Source organism: Coenobita brevimanus, chromosome 90 (assembly GCF_032717465.1).
Source record: "Coenobita brevimanus isolate Jiangsu-jjx chromosome 90, ASM3271746v2, whole genome shotgun sequence".
Taxonomy (NCBI): domain Eukaryota; kingdom Metazoa; phylum Arthropoda; class Malacostraca; order Decapoda; family Coenobitidae; genus Coenobita; species Coenobita brevimanus.
Window position 1 is genome coordinate 26,744,300 of NC_137043.1, and position 18,119 is coordinate 26,762,418.

General features: G+C 42.5%; 1 protein-coding gene across 1 annotated transcript in view; it reads right to left on the bottom strand.

The window, feature by feature from the left end:
- Positions 1–18,119, bottom strand: part of LOC145411694 (uncharacterized) — a 186,842-nt gene that overhangs the window by 89,272 nt on the left and 79,451 nt on the right. Inside the window, exon 2 of the mRNA XM_080281710.1 lies at positions 7,176–7,570. Coding sequence (XP_080137836.1) covers positions 7,176–7,279 — 104 coding nt within the window. The 5' untranslated portion in view covers positions 7,280–7,570. The remainder of the gene's footprint in view (positions 1–7,175; positions 7,571–18,119) is intronic.

Consider the following 18,119-nt stretch of genomic DNA (forward strand, 5'->3'; position numbering starts at 1 on the left):
ACATGGAGCCTTAGATTTATTCGGAAATGCTGTGTGTATTTAGATCTAGAAATTCACACATTCTTTCTTACATTTTTTTCTTAACTTTCAATTACGATTTTATTCATTTTTGCTGGGAGGGAGACTTCTCAAACTGGAGAGGTTAGAGATTTAATAAAGCTCCCCACCACAACAGAATCTTCCTAATTGAAATGAACTGAATGGTGAATGCCTGATTGTGTAAAATAGGTGCTGGTTGTGAAAGGGTTGTGACTTCCTTCTGCAGCTTATTTCACATAGCTGAGTGGCAGAAGGGACAGTATTAAGGCACTGTATCCTTCCCATTCCACTTCTTCGTGACTAGCATCATAGTCTAGTGTTAATCCATTGTTCCAACTCTAGCTTTCAATATGGGGGAGAAGACATTTTTAGGCCAAGTTAGAATTAATGGGGTATTTGTTATAGCTCGTTTGTTCTACCGTAACGAAGATCCCTCACCTCTTTCAGCTCCATTGTTGCCTGGTGTAGTTAGACTGGAAAGCTGATTTGACTAGTAACCAAGGAGATTCGTTCCTACCTCTCAACTAAAGCACATCTAATTTCATACAACCACGACAGAGTATTGATATAACAGGTGTGGCCCATTTACATCAGATGAAAGCAGATTGACTAATAGATAGCTAAATAGGCTGGTAGATAGGGCAGAGAGCAAAGTACAGTAGGTGGACAGGGAAGTAGGTTGTAGATAGTTAAGAAGTCTGATAACTGATGGCAGGAAATACAGTAGATATGTATTTAGGAAGCAAAGTATATTAACAAAGTAGACTGTGTGGTAAGTTAGTGGACATTCAGGTAGACTGGTAGATAACAGAGGAAAGGTAGGTGGGAGGGGAAGTAGTTTAGTTGACAGGTATAAAGGGAGGGGAACAAGAGACCTAGTGTACCTGTATGGAACATTTTAATCAGCGCAGACAGGTGTGGGAGGCAGGTATGGAGGGCGAGGTGTTAGTGTGGGTTGGGGAGGAAGTTTTTATGTTTTGCGTGGAAGGCCTTCTTGCTTTTTCATGCCTGTTTCAACTGGAAATATTAGAGGAGGAAGAGGACGAGGAGGAAGGTAAGAGGTGTGTGTGTGTGTGTGTGTGTGTGTGTGTGTGTGTGTGTAAAGGAGAGAAGAGAAGTAACGAGACGAAACGAGAACTGAGAGAAATAATGCAAGAACAGCAAGAGACGCGAGGAGAGAGAGAAGGAGATGGAGAGAGAGACTGGGCATGCATGAAGGAGGGAAGGAGAGAGGGAGGGAGGGAGGGAGGGAGGGAGGGAGGGAGGTGAGTTCCAAGGTTGCCAACTTGCTGATGCCCCAGCCTGTTTCCCGGGGCGGTGGGAGATGTGGCAAGGAGGGGAAGCAGGAGTTTGGTTGGTATCAAGAGCATGAGAGTGTATGGTGAATGTGCTTGTGTGTGTGTGTGTGTGTGTGTGTGTGTGTGTGTGTGTGTGTGTGTGTGAGAGAGAGAGAGAGAGAGAGAGAGAGAGAGAGAAAGAGAGACCAGGCACTCGGAGATGTGGCAGAGATGCTGTTTTTTTGTTGACATCCTCAGGGCATTTAAATTTAGGGCATTTATATGGGGTACATGTATGATGAATGAGAGAGAGGGAGATGGAACTGGCGTGTGTGTGTGTGTGTGTGTGTGTGTGTGTGTGTGTGTGTGTGGGCGGGAGGGATGGGGGCAGGTGATGGAGGGAGGGTGGGGTGGTGGCAGGGTGGAGAGATGAAGGGAAGGTGGAGGAAAAGTGGAGACGTAGGGAGGGAGGGAGCAGAGAACGGTATTGGAGAGGGGGAGAGAAAAGCGTGGGGGGAGAGGGAGGAAGGGAGGGAGGGGTGTGGAGACAAAGGAAGAGGGAGGAATGGAGAGTTAATAGATGGATGAAGGAAGGGAGGGATTGACAGGGGGAGACGGAGGAAAGGAGGTGGGGTTATGGAATGGGTGGAGGAGAGAGGGAGACAGCGATGAGGGAGAGAGGGAAGGGAGGACGTAAAGGGGGGCAGGTAGGTAGAGGTTGTTGTTATTGTTGTTGTTGTTGTTTGTGATGATGTTAGATAACCTCATAATCAGCTGAGTCTGGTGGCTAGAGAGAGAGAGAGAGAGAGAGAGAGAGAGATCTGATAATGGTGATGGAAACTATGTGGAAGTATTTCAAGAATGGACACAATGTAAAAAAAAAAAATGTAATATGAGAAAACTGTTAAAGAAAGAAAAACAAATAATAATAGGCTAATGTAAAAGGAAGGTGGTGAAAGGAGTGAGAGTAAGTGGGAGGGGAGGAAGGAGGGTTGGCTGGCATTTCCTTTTGTAGAGAGAGAGAGAGAGAGAGAGAGAGAGAGGGGGGGGGAAATAAATGGCGTGGTAAGAAGGAGAAAGATGATGATGATGATGATGATGAAAGAGAGGGAGAGGGAAGGAGAGTAAAAAAGAAAATAGCGAAGTCAGAGAAAGGAGGTGGGGGGAGAGGGAAGAAGGAAGGCAGGGAGGAATACTAATGGGAGGGAGGGAGGTAGGAAGGGTTATGTTATGAGAGAGAGAGAGAGAGAGAGAGAGAGAGAGAGAGATGGGGGGAACCAAAGAAATACTTACGTTACACTATTATAAATCACAATTGAGTCTCTTTCAAGTCATTCAGATAAACGCAGATTTACTTCCAAAAATTCATCTCATCTGTCATATCATACATTAAATACCGGGGACTTGTGAACCTACCTGTACCTAATTACTCCGAGTCAGGTGTGGGGTGATAAGGTGGGGTGTGTGGGACGATAATGATGAATGGCGTGATGTGACAGCTGGTGTGTATGTGTGTGTGTGTGTTTGAGAATTTTGATGGCAGTGTGTGTGTGAGAGAGGGAGATAGAGTGACAGTGTGTGGAAGGCAGGAGTGTGAGACTTAGAATGAATGGGAAAGAACTTAATGAAAGTGTATGTGAAAGAGTGAAAGGAAAAATGTCAGCGTGAGGGAAGTGTGAGTGTGAGAGTGACTGTGAATGGGGAAGAGGTTGATGGCAGTGTGTGTAAAAGAAGCATGTAGAGTGATAGTGTGAGGGAGAAGGAAGTGCGAATTTGGGAATGTGAGCGTGATAAATGGGAGTGAAGGGAATGTGTGTGAGGGAGTGGGTTGTGTGGGGGAAAGAAAAAAAATGTAAGATATTAATGGGAGTGTGTGTGTGTGTGTGTGTGTGTGTGTGTGTGTGTGTGTGTGTGTGAGAGAGAGAGAGAGAGAGAGAGAGAGAGAGAGGGTGGGTATGAACAGGGTAGAATTTGGAAGCAGTAAATAAAATTGTTTGTAAATGAGAAGAAATGGAAGGCAGTATGAGGCAGGAGAGAGTGTGAGTATTGTTGTGAATGGACAGTGATAAGTGGCAGTGAATGGTGTGTGTGTGTGTGTGTGTGTGTGTGTGTGTGTGTGTGTGTGTGTGTGTGTGTGTGTGTGTGTGTGTGTGTGTTTGAGAGAGAGAGAGGGAGAGAGAGAGAGAGAGAGGGAAGTTGAGCGAGTGAGATGTGATGGAAGAACAGGTTTGCAAATAGCCAGTGGGAGATATTAGTGAAGTACTGTGAGAGTGAAGCACGGGTAGAGTGAAAGAGTGAGATGGGTGTAGAGTGAAAGAGTGAGATAGGTGTAGAGTGAAAGAGTGAGATAGGTGTAGAGTGAAAGAGTGAGATAGGTGTAGAGTGAAAGAGTGAGATGGGTGTAGAGTGAAAGAGTGAGGTAGGTGTAGAGTGAAAGAGTGAGGTAGGTGTAGAGTGAAAGAGTGAGACAGGTGTAGAGTGAAAGAGTGAGGTAGGTGTAGAGTGAAAGAGTGAGGTAGGTGTAGAGTGAAAGAGTGAGATAGGTGTAGAGTGAAAGAGTGAGATACGTGGAGAGTGAAAGAGTGAGGTAGGTGTAGAGTGAAAGAGTGAGGTAGGTGTGGAGTGAGAGAGTGAGGTAGGTGTGGAGTGAGAGTGAGGTAGGTGTGGAGTGAGAGAGTGAGATAGGTGTGGAGTGAGAGAGTGAGGTAGGTGTAGAGTGAGAGAGTGAGGTAGGTGTGGAGTGAGAGAGTGAGGTAGGTGTGGAGTGAGAGAGTGAGATAGGTGTGGAGTGAGAGAGTGAGACAGTTGCGATGTTAATGAGATATTGTGACTGATGAGCAACTGGTTTGAAGACAATGAGAGTAATAGCAGGTCAACGAGAGAGAGAGAGAGAGAGAGAGACAGATAAGACGTGGTATTTAATGATAAAATCAGTTACAGATAGCAAAAGGAAAAAGTGAGATAGCAAGAGTGTGAGATAGTGAGAGAGAGTGAGATAGTGAGAGAGGGAGTCAGGGCAGACTTTCACCTTGCAGCGCCCTTGGTAACCCAGGGTGTCTAGCTGGCTACCCTCTCTCTCTCTCTCTCTCTCTCTCTCTCTCTCGTATAAACGACCTACTCTCCTTTACACACACACACACACACACACACACACACACACACACACACACACACACACACACACACACACCTGAATCTATTTGTCAGCGTGTCTGTCTGAGTGTCTATCATATACAGCCAACCATTCTCTCTCTCTCTCTCTCTCTCTCTCTCTCTCTCTCTCTCTCTCTCTCAAGAACTGACAGGCATTTTTCTCACTTGCTGTAGTTGGTTGCAGATGTGACAGAAGTGGGTTTACAGCAGGTGTGGGTGTGACAGGTGTGGGTGAGACAGGTGTGGGTGTGACAGGTGTCGGTGTGACAGGTGTGGGTATGACAGGTGTGGGTATGACAGGTGTGGGTGTGACAGGTGTGGGTGTGACAGGTGTGGATGTAACAGGTGTGGATGTGGCAGGTGTGGGTGTGACAGGTGTGGATGTGACAGATGTGGGTGTGACAGGTGTGGGTGTAGGTGTGGCTGGACTGGGAGGTGTAGTTTGTGTGGTAATATATTGCAGGTGTGGGATGTAAATGTGGGCGAGAGGTGAAGGTGCTGACTCTCTCTCTCTCTCTCTCTCTCTCTCTCTCTCTCAAGTGTCTGGATTTTAAGTGTAGATAAAGATGATTGATGGATGGTGTGTGTGTGTGTGTGTGTGTGTGTGTGTGTGTGTGTGTGTGTGTGTGTGTGTGTGTGTGTGTGTGTTTCAATGTAAAGGTGGATTGTGTAGCAGATAAGGAAGATTGATGGATGGTGTGTGTGTGTGTGTGTGTGTGTGTGTGTGTGTGTGTGTGTGTGTGTGTGTGTGTGTGTGTGTGTGTGTATGAACTAGGGCCCGGCTTCCAAATATGTCCACGCCCACCACCACCACTCAGCCTGCCCCACCACACCACCACCACCACCACCATAATGTCATCACCATCACCAATACCACATTTCCAACCACCATCGCCACATTTCCACCACCATCACCACATTTCCACCACCTTCACCACACTGCCTCTCGATCATCCCCTCATCACTATTTTTTTTTTCCACCACAATACCACACTCACCACACTACCACTGTTTTTGTCACCACTGATTCACCACTATACCTCCACCACATTACCACCATCATCACTACACTTAACCACTGCCACCATCGATATATCACGAACGTACGTTTTATTATTATTATTATTATTATTATTGCAGCTTCTACTAGGCCACTTTACTTAGCATAGGGAATTCGTCTTGTTAAATAAAATCGTCTGGAAATAGCAAGGGGGAAAAATAAAAGTGACGTCTTTGATTTGAGGGGTTCGCGTGTAGTATATCTCCACCATCATCACTACCATAACAGCCTGCCATCATCACATTCCATCACCACCCTGCCATGACTCGTATCTTTCACCACCCTTTATACAACCCGAAGAGAAACATAACATTGTTCCATATACCACACTACTGCCATCATCATCATCACCACTATCATCACGCCACCATTTCCATACCATCACTATGTACAGCATCACACCACCTTAGTCCATTACATCCCTAGGCACTATTTACAGCATCACACTACATCACATTGCCATTCCCATACCATCACTATGTACAGCATCACACCACGTCACATTCCCCTTTTCCCCACCATCCAAACTATGTACAGGATCACATCACCATCACATTCCACCACTCCGCTACCATTACTGTCATTTCCACCCCCATGCTGCCATACTGAAGCCTCTCTTTTCACAGTTCACTGCCATTGTTTTACGTACATTAGCACCACAACATTACCACGCACATTCCGCTGGCACCGCATTTTCACCACCACACCTTCATGTTACCGGTACCACTGCCACACTTCCTCCACATCACCACCATATCACATTGCCACCACACCATATTACCACTTCTTCACTTCACCACACATCACCATCACATAACACCCACACCACCACACCATGTTACCTTGACATCAGAGTGCCATATCACCACATTACTCTCACATCACCCCCTCTACACCACAGGATCATCACAGCATCACATTATATCCACACCACCACATCACACACTTCACATTCACCACCACTTTTCCACAGCACATCACCAAGTCAGTGCTTCACCCATTCCACTGTAACAACACGTCACTACCACTCCATTCCTCCACACAGCACTCCCTCAATACATCACCACCACGCCATTACCACATCGCTTGCACTTCACCACATCTCCACATCCCCAAATCACAGCCACAGCAATACAGTATCCCCGCTCCACATTACCCACATCACCACCACAGCAACACCACATCACCAAAGTTCCCACATCATTTCCATTCCACCTCACCTATTCCACATTGCCAAACTACTCCACCACATCTTAACCACACTATCGCCACATCCCTCCACACCACTAAGTCACCTGAGGTATGCCAATCAACAGGTGCGTCATGATTACGAAGTTGAGGAGGCAGGTGATAAGATACAGATAAAACAAGAGGAAAAGAAGGCCAAGCAGAGGTGAAAGAACGCAAATGAGAACGTGAAAAAAGCAAAATGAAGTAGGACATGATAAAAATAATAATAGAAGTATATAACTCATAATAAGAAGGAGGAATGAGTGACGAAGAAATTATTTAAACAGAGAGAAAATGGGAAACAGGTAAAGTGAATAAAAAGCGTTGTTAAAAAAAAAAAAAATGAAGTGAAAAAGATTGATTAGAAGAAGGTAACTAATTAGCTTAAAAAAAAAAGGTAATTTCCATATACTCACCCACACGTGCATATCTCACAAATACACTTCTCCTTCGTTTTCGGCTTCTCCTTCGGCCCCTTCGTCTCCTGCGGCTTCTTCTTCTTGTCTTTTTCTACGCCCATTTTTACTCAGTTCGGTTCTCCCTCTTTCGTGTGGAGGAGCGGACAGGGAGAGAAACGTGTAGCCCCGAGCACCAACTTGGACACACTGTTGGCTCGGCGCTGAGGGAGGGTCCTATAAAGGATGTTTGTGTAGGTGGGAGAGGCTCGCTTGCTAGCCTGGCCCACCTCCTTGCAAGTCCTCTTTTATTCTTCGTTCTAGGCTCCTCTTCGTCTTCGTCTGCTTCTTCTTCTTCCTCTTGGTTGGACTGTCCTCTTGTTTTCGTCTCCTTCCTCATTCACTCAGCTTGGTGCCTGTGTAGAGAAGGAAGAAAGTTAAGTTCCCGTCTTCCACATCGTTGAAATCTCCTACATGCACATCTCCAAACACACGCACACTTCTACGTACCTGTTACTCACACACATACAGTAAGATGAATGTAAGTCGAACCGTCTCTTCCGTATCTTATCTTTTAAAGCTCCGAGTGAAGCAGATCTGGCAGTGGGGGAGATAGCGAGTGATATTATAGCTGAGTAACTGATGGGTACACCTCCCCAATCTTAAATAAGGTTCCTGTGTGAGAGATGCTGAGTATTTTAACGCCTTTATTTTGTGTTGGTTACCCCCAGAAGATTTTATGTGGCCCAGGAGGGACATCTCCGACTGAATGGGTTTAGGTGTTTGTGTTTAGGGAGATGTGTGCTTCCGAAACGCATAGGGCTTATAACTGGGGTCACAGTGATTCACACACACACACACACACACACACACACACACACACACACACACACACACACACACACACACACACACACACACACACACACACACACACACACACACACACACACACACACCAATTTACACTTAACAGACATCATTTTCCTAGCAACACGCGAAGCGATAAGCACAGTTTATTTATCACACACACACACACACACACACACACACACACACACACACACACACACACACACACACACACACACACACACACACACACACCTATTTACGTTTAATAGACTTCATATTCCTAGTAACACGAGAAGAGATAAGCACAGTTTATTTATCACAGCAGTAATAAGCCGCACATCATACACACGGATGAATTATCGTGCGTAATTGTACAGTTTAGCTCTACACCATGATACTGAGCCTTTGTATGAGGAGGACTGCACCACCCTAAAGGCTGATAAAACGAGTACGTGAAATTCCTTCATTCGGTGGTGGCACTGATACACAAACGTCACGCAAGTCCCACCCTATCCTCCCAAATGAAGGAGGACGAACTGCGGGAGAAGGGCAACTTATAGTCTGCAGTTGTAGCTTGGGATCAGCATAACACCAGTGTAACAAGTTCATGCCAAATTTCTTATATGTATATTCTACGTGTCCTCATTTGACTGTGAATATACAAACTTAAATATATATACACCACAAAACACACTTGTTGCGTCGATCAGTGGGCAAGCGTTCCTGTGGCTTTGGGCTGCTGGCAGATAATAAATGTATCTTATGTAGACACCGATGAGGCTTCACCCGCCCGCTGGGGAGCCACCCAACCTCGGAAGGAAACCTCTGTTGTAATTAGTGAGCCACTTCAATACGATGGCGACTTTCTGTAATTTATTGAACATATTACAGAGACAAGGGATTTTTTGCTTCTATCAGATGATTTTATTCAGGTTAGGAGAGCCCTTACAAGAGGAGGAATTGATGTAGGCTATATCTGTCACCTCCATTTCGAAAAGTTTATCTCAAGGTGAATAAAATCGTCTGGAGATAAAAGTGAAGGTGGGAGCAGACGCATTGACGAGTTTAGCCCTGACACTCATCTGTAACTTAGGCCTTTGAGTCTATGACTGCTTATTCCCCCACTGTCCTGGGATACGAGGTCACTGTATCGTCAGAGTTACCACAGTTACTTCCCCTTGATGTTAACTTTAAGGTAACACATCATCCCAATAGAGGGGTGAACTGGCGTCTCATTAAAACACAAAATAATTCATACGGCAGAATTGAACGTCACGTATTACCAAGAAACATAGCGATATACTGGTTCATTTTTATCAGTGTGAGTGGTGGAGTGGGAGCTGCTTGGACTGTCACCTGGTGGGACTGGGTTCGATTCCTGAGACAATTTTCACCTATGAATTTCCGTGTTACCTTAGGACCGTATTGTTGGTGTATAGGAGGCTTCGTAGCACCTTTTTCTTACTGATTTATTTTGCATCGTACACTTTAACATTCTCTTCTGTGTTTTCTGTATCGAGGTAATATCGTCATAGTTTGCATCAGTTACTTATAAGAGGATAGAGTGCAAAATAAATCGCAAAGGAATGGGTGACACGAAAAATCCAGAGCCGCTGAGAATATGGCCCCATTTTCACACCTGGATCTGCGTCTTGTGTGTGTGTGTGTGTGTGTGTGTGTGTGTGTGTGTGTGTGTGTGTGTAAGTTTGTTATTTGGTGAAGTGTGTCGTGTATCCCTCACATGGTCTCTCTCTCTCTCTCTCTCTCCCAGGTCAAGGAGTAAGAACCACTACTGTATAAGGCAAATAATGGAAATCACCCGCCCTTATGAGGTGACAGACACACGGACAGACAGACGCGCTCAGAAACAGGTAGACGGGTAGATAGACTGATAGATTTGCTGAGACAGGTAGATAGATAGACATTAGAATAGGTAGATAGATATTTGACGGGTAGATAGATGGGCATTAGAATCATAGGTAGATAGATATTAGACAGGTAGATTGAGGGATTTAAGACAGGTTGATAGAGAATGATTTACTGGTGGATTAGACGAGGTAGATAGATAAATAGACTGGTAGATAGATATAAATTAGACAGACAGACAGACAGATATTGGAGAAATTAGATGGTTTATGCATATGGCAGGTAGATAGATAGAAATTTGACTTGATAGAGGGAGACACCTGACAGATAGATAGATAAAATAGATAGATATTAGACAAGTATACATATGGATGCTAGACAGATAGATATACATTAGACGAGTAGATAGACAGCAGACAGACAGCGTGAGATATTTGATAGATAGATAGATAGATAGATAGACAAAATAGATAGGACATTATATTAAACAGATTGACAAGAGAAAAGCGATTTGATATTCACGATAGATACAGAGATGGCTAGATAGAGATAGACAGATAGACACGCGATAGATAAATTAACCCCTTCAGCCCGAGAACCTCATTTTTACTACTACGAGACGACTTATTAGTGGATTAAGGAAGCCCCCTAACACCATTTCCTTACCGATTTATTTTTGGATATGACTTGTTAATATGATTTTGTACGTTATTTATGCAGAGAATGGTGATAGTAAAATGATCTAAGTGACACCGAAGAGGACGGGAAGGTATATTAAGCAAAATAAATCGCATAGGAGAAGGTGTTAGGGACCGACGAGAATACGGGCCTCTGTCTAACCCCACCAGTTCGAAAAATCCCTCCTGAGCTTCATGAAATCGTCTGGAGATAGTGAGATCAGTGAGCTTAGTAGTGAGATAGTGAGATTAATGAGATAGATAGTGAGATTGGTAAGATAAAAAAATAAATCCTCGAGGTGAAGGAATTAAGACGTTGTTATATTGTTTCTTTCTTTCTTTAACTTAGCCTAAAATTGCTCTCTTTCCATCTTTAATGCTGAGTTGTACCATTAGATTAGCACTAGAATATGGTACTAGTCACGAAGAAGTGCTGTGGAAAAGAGCCAGAGAGTATTGACGAATTCTGCTACTGATCTACGTGAAATAAACTGGAAAAAAACGAAAAGCTGGGCCAAGTTAAGGTGAAAGGACTATAGACTGACATTTAGCACAGACAGACAGACAGACAGGTAGACAGACGTTGGTGTAGGCAGAGAAATCGAGGGACAGAGGCAGTTTCGTCATAAGTTGCTTTCTCTCTCTCTCTCTCTCTCTCTCTCTCTCTCATTTTTCCATGGCTACTTATCATTTACTTGTTCCCCATTTTACAATACTATACTCTTTCACTCTAATTTGGCCTAAAATTGCCGTCTCTCTAGAATACTGAGCTGTGACGATAGATTTACGCGATAATATGATGCTAGTCACGAAAAAGTGCCACGGCAACGATAGGGAACCACAGTAGCGTCTTCTCCGGTCACCGAGCTACGTGAACTAAGCTACGAAAGGATGAAAATCTGGGCCAAGTGAAGGTGAAAGGAGTACAGTCAAAAGTAGTGGCATTTTAAACTTCTTGTCTTAATTATTACGCGAATTGTCTGTGTATTTAACCACTGAATCCGGGAACGTGTTTTTGCTCTGTCTGTCAGCCTGTCTATTTACCTGTCTCTTTCTGTCTGTCTGTGTTTCTATCTGTCTGTCTATCTATCGGTCCGTCTGTCTGTCCTTGTCTTCTGTCTTTGTCTGTCTGTCCATCTTTGTGTCTATCTGTTTGTCTATCTCTCTCTCTCTATCTATCTGTCTGTCTGTCTGTCTGTCTTTCTGTCTATCTATCTATATGTCCATCTTTCTGTCTGTTAATTTATTTGGCCATCATCTTTTTGGGACAGGATTTTTCAACTGGAGAGATCAGACATATGCTCTTGTCGGTTAAGGAAGCTCCCTAACGCCTTTTCCTAAGCTGTTTATTTTTGGGTATGACTGGTATCCATTTGTACGTCATTTATGCAAAGTATGATGATAAGAGAATGGCTTAAATAACACAGAAGAGAACAGTAAGGTGTAATAAACAAAATAAATCGATTAGGAAGAGGTGCTAGGCAGCTTTCTTAACCGACGAGAATACAGGTTTTAGTACATACCCCTTGGCCTGTATTTTCGTCCGCTAATGAAGCTTCCTAACACCTTTTCCCAAGCGATTTACTTTCTCTCTCTCTCTCTCTCTCTCTCTCTCTCTCTCTCTCTCTCTCTCTCTCTCTCTCTCTCTCTCTCTCTCTCTCTCTTTTATGTAAGTTCTAATATCGTCTTACTTTACACAGATGGTGTTCAAAGGATATTAACCAGCCATAGCCAAAAATAAATCGCTAAGGAAGAGATGTTGGGGAGCTTCTTGAACGACGATTTCATGCAACTTAGAAGGGACTCTTGGTACTGGAGAGGTTAGTCACATTAACACCTTCACTACTATACTCCCTTCACCTTAACTTGGCCTAGATTTTCGTTCTTCTGTAGCTTATTTCACGTAGCCCAGTGGCAGAATAAATGCTACGGCGCTGCGTCATTTCCATGGCACTTCTTCATGACTAGCACGGTATTCTAATGTTAATCTGCTACTACAACTTAGTATACATGATGGAGAGATGAGTTTTAGGCCAGGTTAGAGTAAGAAGAGTATAGAAATCCTCTTATTGTTGGATAAAATCGTCTGGTGAGAGCAAGATAGATATAAAAAAGTAAATAATAAATAATAGACAATAAATAATAGAGACTCATAAATCCCTTCATTACACAAGGCATTTTTTAAGCTGAATAAAATCGTCTGGTGGCAGGAAATATAAGCCGGAAATGACGTCACTAGGGTTCAGGGGGTTAGGCAGGTTGAGAGCGCCAGTCGAAGGGAGGGTTGAGTGATGTCCACCCATAGGTTTGAATTTCCGAGATGCGGGTGTGTTTTCTTTTCTTTCTTGCTTTCCTTCTCTTTCGTCTTCTAATCTTTCTTTTCTTTCTTTTTTTTCTGTAATTTCTTTTTTTTATCATGTATTACCACCAGAGCCCTATAACAGCTATTATCATCATTAGCCAGAGATATTTCACAACAAAACAAAGGCCGCCCTCATATATATATATCTGTGTGTCCGTTTATCTATCTGTGTATCTATCTATCCATAACCAAGCGTTTTAATCCCGGAAAGGATGGTTACAAACGAGTCGTCTGTACTACGCCGTCATGTTGCCTTTTCTACTGCCTACAGTATACCACCCTTACAGTTCTGCTCTGATTAGGTAGCCAGACAGGTGGAAAACAGGACTATTCATTTATAGTCACCAGCAACAGAGACAGACAGATAGACAAACGACAGGTGGACGAACAGGCACACAGACAGACAGGCATGTAGACACGTTAACAAACAGACAGATATACAGATGAAGATATAAGTGGAAACACACAAAGGTAGTATTAAACCTTTACCTAAGATTATATTTATTTTATTTTCTGCTAGATAACACTAAGCTAATAAATCTTGATAGGGATCCCTTTGAGTGAAGCTAATAATAATAATAATAATAATAATAATCTATCTATCTATCTATCTATCTATAGCCCGACGCCCTAATCCCGCAAAGGGTGGCCGCAGACAAAACGCCTCCAAGTCACTCTGTCACCCACCATTTGACTACCCTCCCCCAACTCACCCCCCCTCCCTCCACTGAACCAATAATATAGTGTTGTTCTTCCTCTTCTTCTTCTTCCCCTCCCCCGCTTCCTCCTCCTCCTCCTTCTTCTTCTTCTTATTATTATTATCTGAATAATAATAATAATAATAATAATAATAAGAAGAAGAAGAAGAAGAAAGAAGAAGAAGGAGGAGGAGGAAGCGGGGGAGGGGAAGAAGAAAAAGAGGAAGAACAACACTATATTATTGGTTCAGTGGATGCATGTGAGTAGTTTAATATACCACAGTCTCATAACGATTGCGATATGAAGGCTACATTAATTTTTTATGTATGTGAACCCCCGCAGAGTGAAGAGTATTGCAGTGATTATGGTGTTTGTTTGGTTCTGTTCGTTTGTTTGTGCTGCCCTTCAGTTATCACTAAACGCCAAGACAAATACAGTTAAGAGCGGTGTTTGTACTCCCTGTCTCTCTCTCTCATCGACATCCAGCTTATACCCCATGGTGAATAAGATGCGAATTTTACAGTGTGTGTGTGTGTGTGTGTGTGTGATTATATACTTCATGGCCAAGCTGGTCTTTGTGCATGGTCAAGGTGTGTATTAAGACTCCACATAAGGAACTGATTTGAAACGCCAAGGGACACCACTTTCAACGACTGGGGAAGCGATCCTCCCTCCTCAGTGCATTACTCTTGGAGATAGCAGAGTCCATTTCGTGTGTACGTGGTTGTAACTTAGGTGGGAAATAAGGTTGTGATAAATGATGTAAATAATCAGAAGTAATGAATCACCACATCAGTTATTACCTTTTCAAGCCAGTAAGGCGTGAATAAATTTATTCTTGTAGTCTGTAGAGGATTTAATTAAGCATAAGAGGGACTTTTCGACCAGGAGGATGTAAACACTGTCTTTATTAATCCCTTTACACGAGAGAGCTTTTTGAGTCAGAAATAATCGTCTGCTCAAGGCGGCGCTCGGTGGCAGAAGGACGACTTAGCCAAAGAACCGAAAATGAGATTAATCTACGTTCATCTTGTCCAGGACCATCCTCTTTACGTGGTGTGAAAAGCCACGCGAAATCAGCCCTTATTCTCCTCTACGTCAAAGCTCAAGGTAAAGATGTTTTTGACGGCAGAAACCGAGTGTCGACTCCGGGACTTTGTTGCAGAAGGGTGAGTCGAGTAGCCAATAGCGTGGCTTCATTCATTCTCATGTGTTTACAAGAGCTGGCTCTGCCAATCCCGAGGCCCGTTACACGCTCGTTGGGCAGTCAGCCCGCGTGCAAAGGTGAGGGAAAGATAGTACGATAAACCTCCATTATTTCTGTTACTTTTACATGGATTAACCCACAGTTATGTCGTCTAGTGATACTGAATGTGAAGGTGAATGTCGGAAGGTCACAGGAAAGCGACAATAGCACCGTTCTAAGTGAAAACAAGTGGCTGTTAAGCGGAAGAGACAGTGGTGAGGCCCATGTGAGCAGGTCGACAAAACAGAACATACAAGCGCGATGAGTATGGACCCCCTGTATGTACATGCTTAGATAAGTGCTTTACCCATGTTGGTGTGGAGAACATTAATGACATTTTTCATCAGTTCTGGGCAGTGAAGGACAATTATGCACAGACAGCATACATAGTGGGCCGTGTTCACGAAAGTCAAGGGAAGCTTTCACATGAATTGAATCACTTCACGCTTCCACTGGCGCCCAACTTTGCGTTAGTTTAAGGTACGTGTCAAATTGAAGATATTGCCCTAATATTCATTATTGTCATACGGTAAATGTGTAAAGGCCTAAACATTGTAGTGTTTCTGATCATAAAGCTGAGTTTTGATGACGCTATAGTGATTTTGGTCAGATACCTAAGTTTGGATTTTTTTTATATTTGCCAAAAATCAGAAATACGATTAATAACTATGTTTTTGGTATCAGTATGTTCAGTGTCTTAAATTTTCATTGTTTACTAACATTGAAAAAAAAAATTTAGTGCCATGTCGCGTATTTTCAATTTTTGAGTTTTCCATATTTGTAAAAATTACCAAAATTCATGTAAGTGACATGACAAGTTTTTTTTTTTTTTTGTATCAGTGTGTTCAGTACATTAGTTTCTCACATTTTGTGTTCAGTACATTAGTTTCTCATATTAGCATGCAGTAACATAGCGATACTGCAATATTTTTTTGCACACTGAAAAATTTGGGGGTCGCAAGTGGTCGCAAGGCAACAGATTTTGAAGAAAATGAATATATATACCATTTTTTAAAATTTAGGAACAGGGCTAGGGTCAGTTTTGAATTGAATTGGAATTGATTTAAAAAAGACTGTGAATTGGAATTGAGAAAAATATTAAATAATTAATTGAATTGGTAATTATGTCAATGAATTGATATGAATTGATGACTGAATTGATAAAATAATATTTTCTGCTGCAATATGCAAAGCCATTATTTGTACAATAATGAACTTATAGTGTACTCAAATAAACAGTAAAATATACAGTTTGCTATCACAAAAAAAAAGTTGAAAATAATTTGAAACCTCATTTTAATTGCTTTCCATTAGATTAATGGTACTGGTTAGATTAAAATTGATTTTGAAATTAAAACATTTTAATTGAATGAAATATCGACCATAATGAATTGAACTGGAATTAAAGATTTCTTTTTTTACGAATGAATTGGATGGGAATTAATTCAAATTTTATTCTGATTTGGAATTGAATTGAGAAAAATGAATTGACCCCAGCCCTGTTAAATTAGGAAATTATTTTCTTTGATCATACAAATCTAATGATACCAAATATGCATACATTTCGTACACATACAGGGTGGTACAGACGCATTAACTTTAAGGTCAAATTACCTCAAAAGCACTTTTGGTTAAGTCGTCTATCTGCCACTGGACGCTATGGTTGAGGTGGTTAGAGCTCGCTTGTACTGTATAATGAGAGTAGCAGGTATTGATCGCCCTTGTATAACAGGGTATCCTACATTCCGTGATAGTAGAGGTAGTGGCAGTAAGAGGGAGGGAGCTGCAGCCAACAAGGAGTCAGCAGTAATTACAGTTAGCTAACAAGAGAAACTGTCAGTACGCGACGTCACGCTAGGGGTTAACGAGCAAACCACTTTGTTCTAATAGCCTGCCTGTCTTAAGTATACGTGACGAGGGCCATTTCACCAACATTAAGTACTCTGGTCCCCTCCACCATATATTAACCCTTTGTGGTCTGGTCTGTTGTGTGATTATTAGTATTAGTGAGATAGTATTAGATTAGTTCTGTATTGCACTAGAGACATTTACCCCTCCCCCCCAAAAAAAAAAAAAAAAAATGTACGCCAAAATCCAGGACAATTTAATTCTCAGACCAGGTGTTGTTACCCTGGGATGAGTAGGCCTACCGTAAAACAATTTGGCGTCACCAAAAGATATATCATCCTCCAAACATTTCGAATCGGTAGATCTATACTCTTTTTACACTAACTTGGCTTAAAAATGTCATCTCTCCATCATGAAAGCTGAATTGTAAGATCGCATTAGCACTAGAATGTGATGTGATGTCATGAAGATTTGCTGTGGAAGGAACGAAAGGATAAAGAGCTTAAATTTTGTCTTTTTCCGCCATGCATCTGTGTGAAATAAGCTGCAAAAGGAAAATCTGGCAAAGTTAAAGATAGAATAGTAACAAAATGGCGGGTTTGGCCAGCCTCGACACTAGGGTCTACATTTGGTGAGTGAATGATAATGATGATGACGGCGGGGCCAGATAAGGTAGGAAAATGGAGGGGTTGCCTAGGATGTAGACTGCTTTTAATTACATTGAAAAGAACAGTATTGAGGTAGATAGATATATATAGATGGATAGATAAATGGATGGATAGAGATAGACTGACAGAGATGGGGGGGAAAGGAAGGAGGGAGGTTGGGAGGGAGACGTGTTAAAGGGTAGATAATGAACCTGTTTGGAGAGAGAGAGAGAGAGAGAGAGAGAGAGAGAGAGAGAGAGAGAGAGAGAGAGAATTAATTTGATGTTTAAAGGGCAGAAAACGAACGTATTTGGAGTGAAAACAGCTTAGTGTTACCGGAGAGAGAGAGAGAGGGGGGGGGGTTGTGTTAAAGGGCAGAAAACGAACGTATTTGGAGTGAAAACAACTTAGTGTTAATGAAAGAGAGAGAGAGAGACAGACATGCAGACAGACAGAGAGAACTTATATTTTCTATTAAAAAAAAAAGAAAATGTATTCTAGAACAGTGTGAGTAAAAGCCAGTATGATGCAATGTAGTGAAGCGTGACTCATGAGGCGTTTGTTTGGTTTTCCTATAGGGCTGACGGCGAGAACAGCCCACACTTAACCCCTGCACTCCTATGACGTCTTGGTCCACCGTATTTCTCCCTCCAGACGATTTGATTCAGCTAAGGGGAGAGTCGCTAAAGTGAAAGAGTTAACGTATTTCAGCCTTCATTAAACCCATTATTTCCTCAGAGCCTTTGTAAGTTGACTAAAATGACG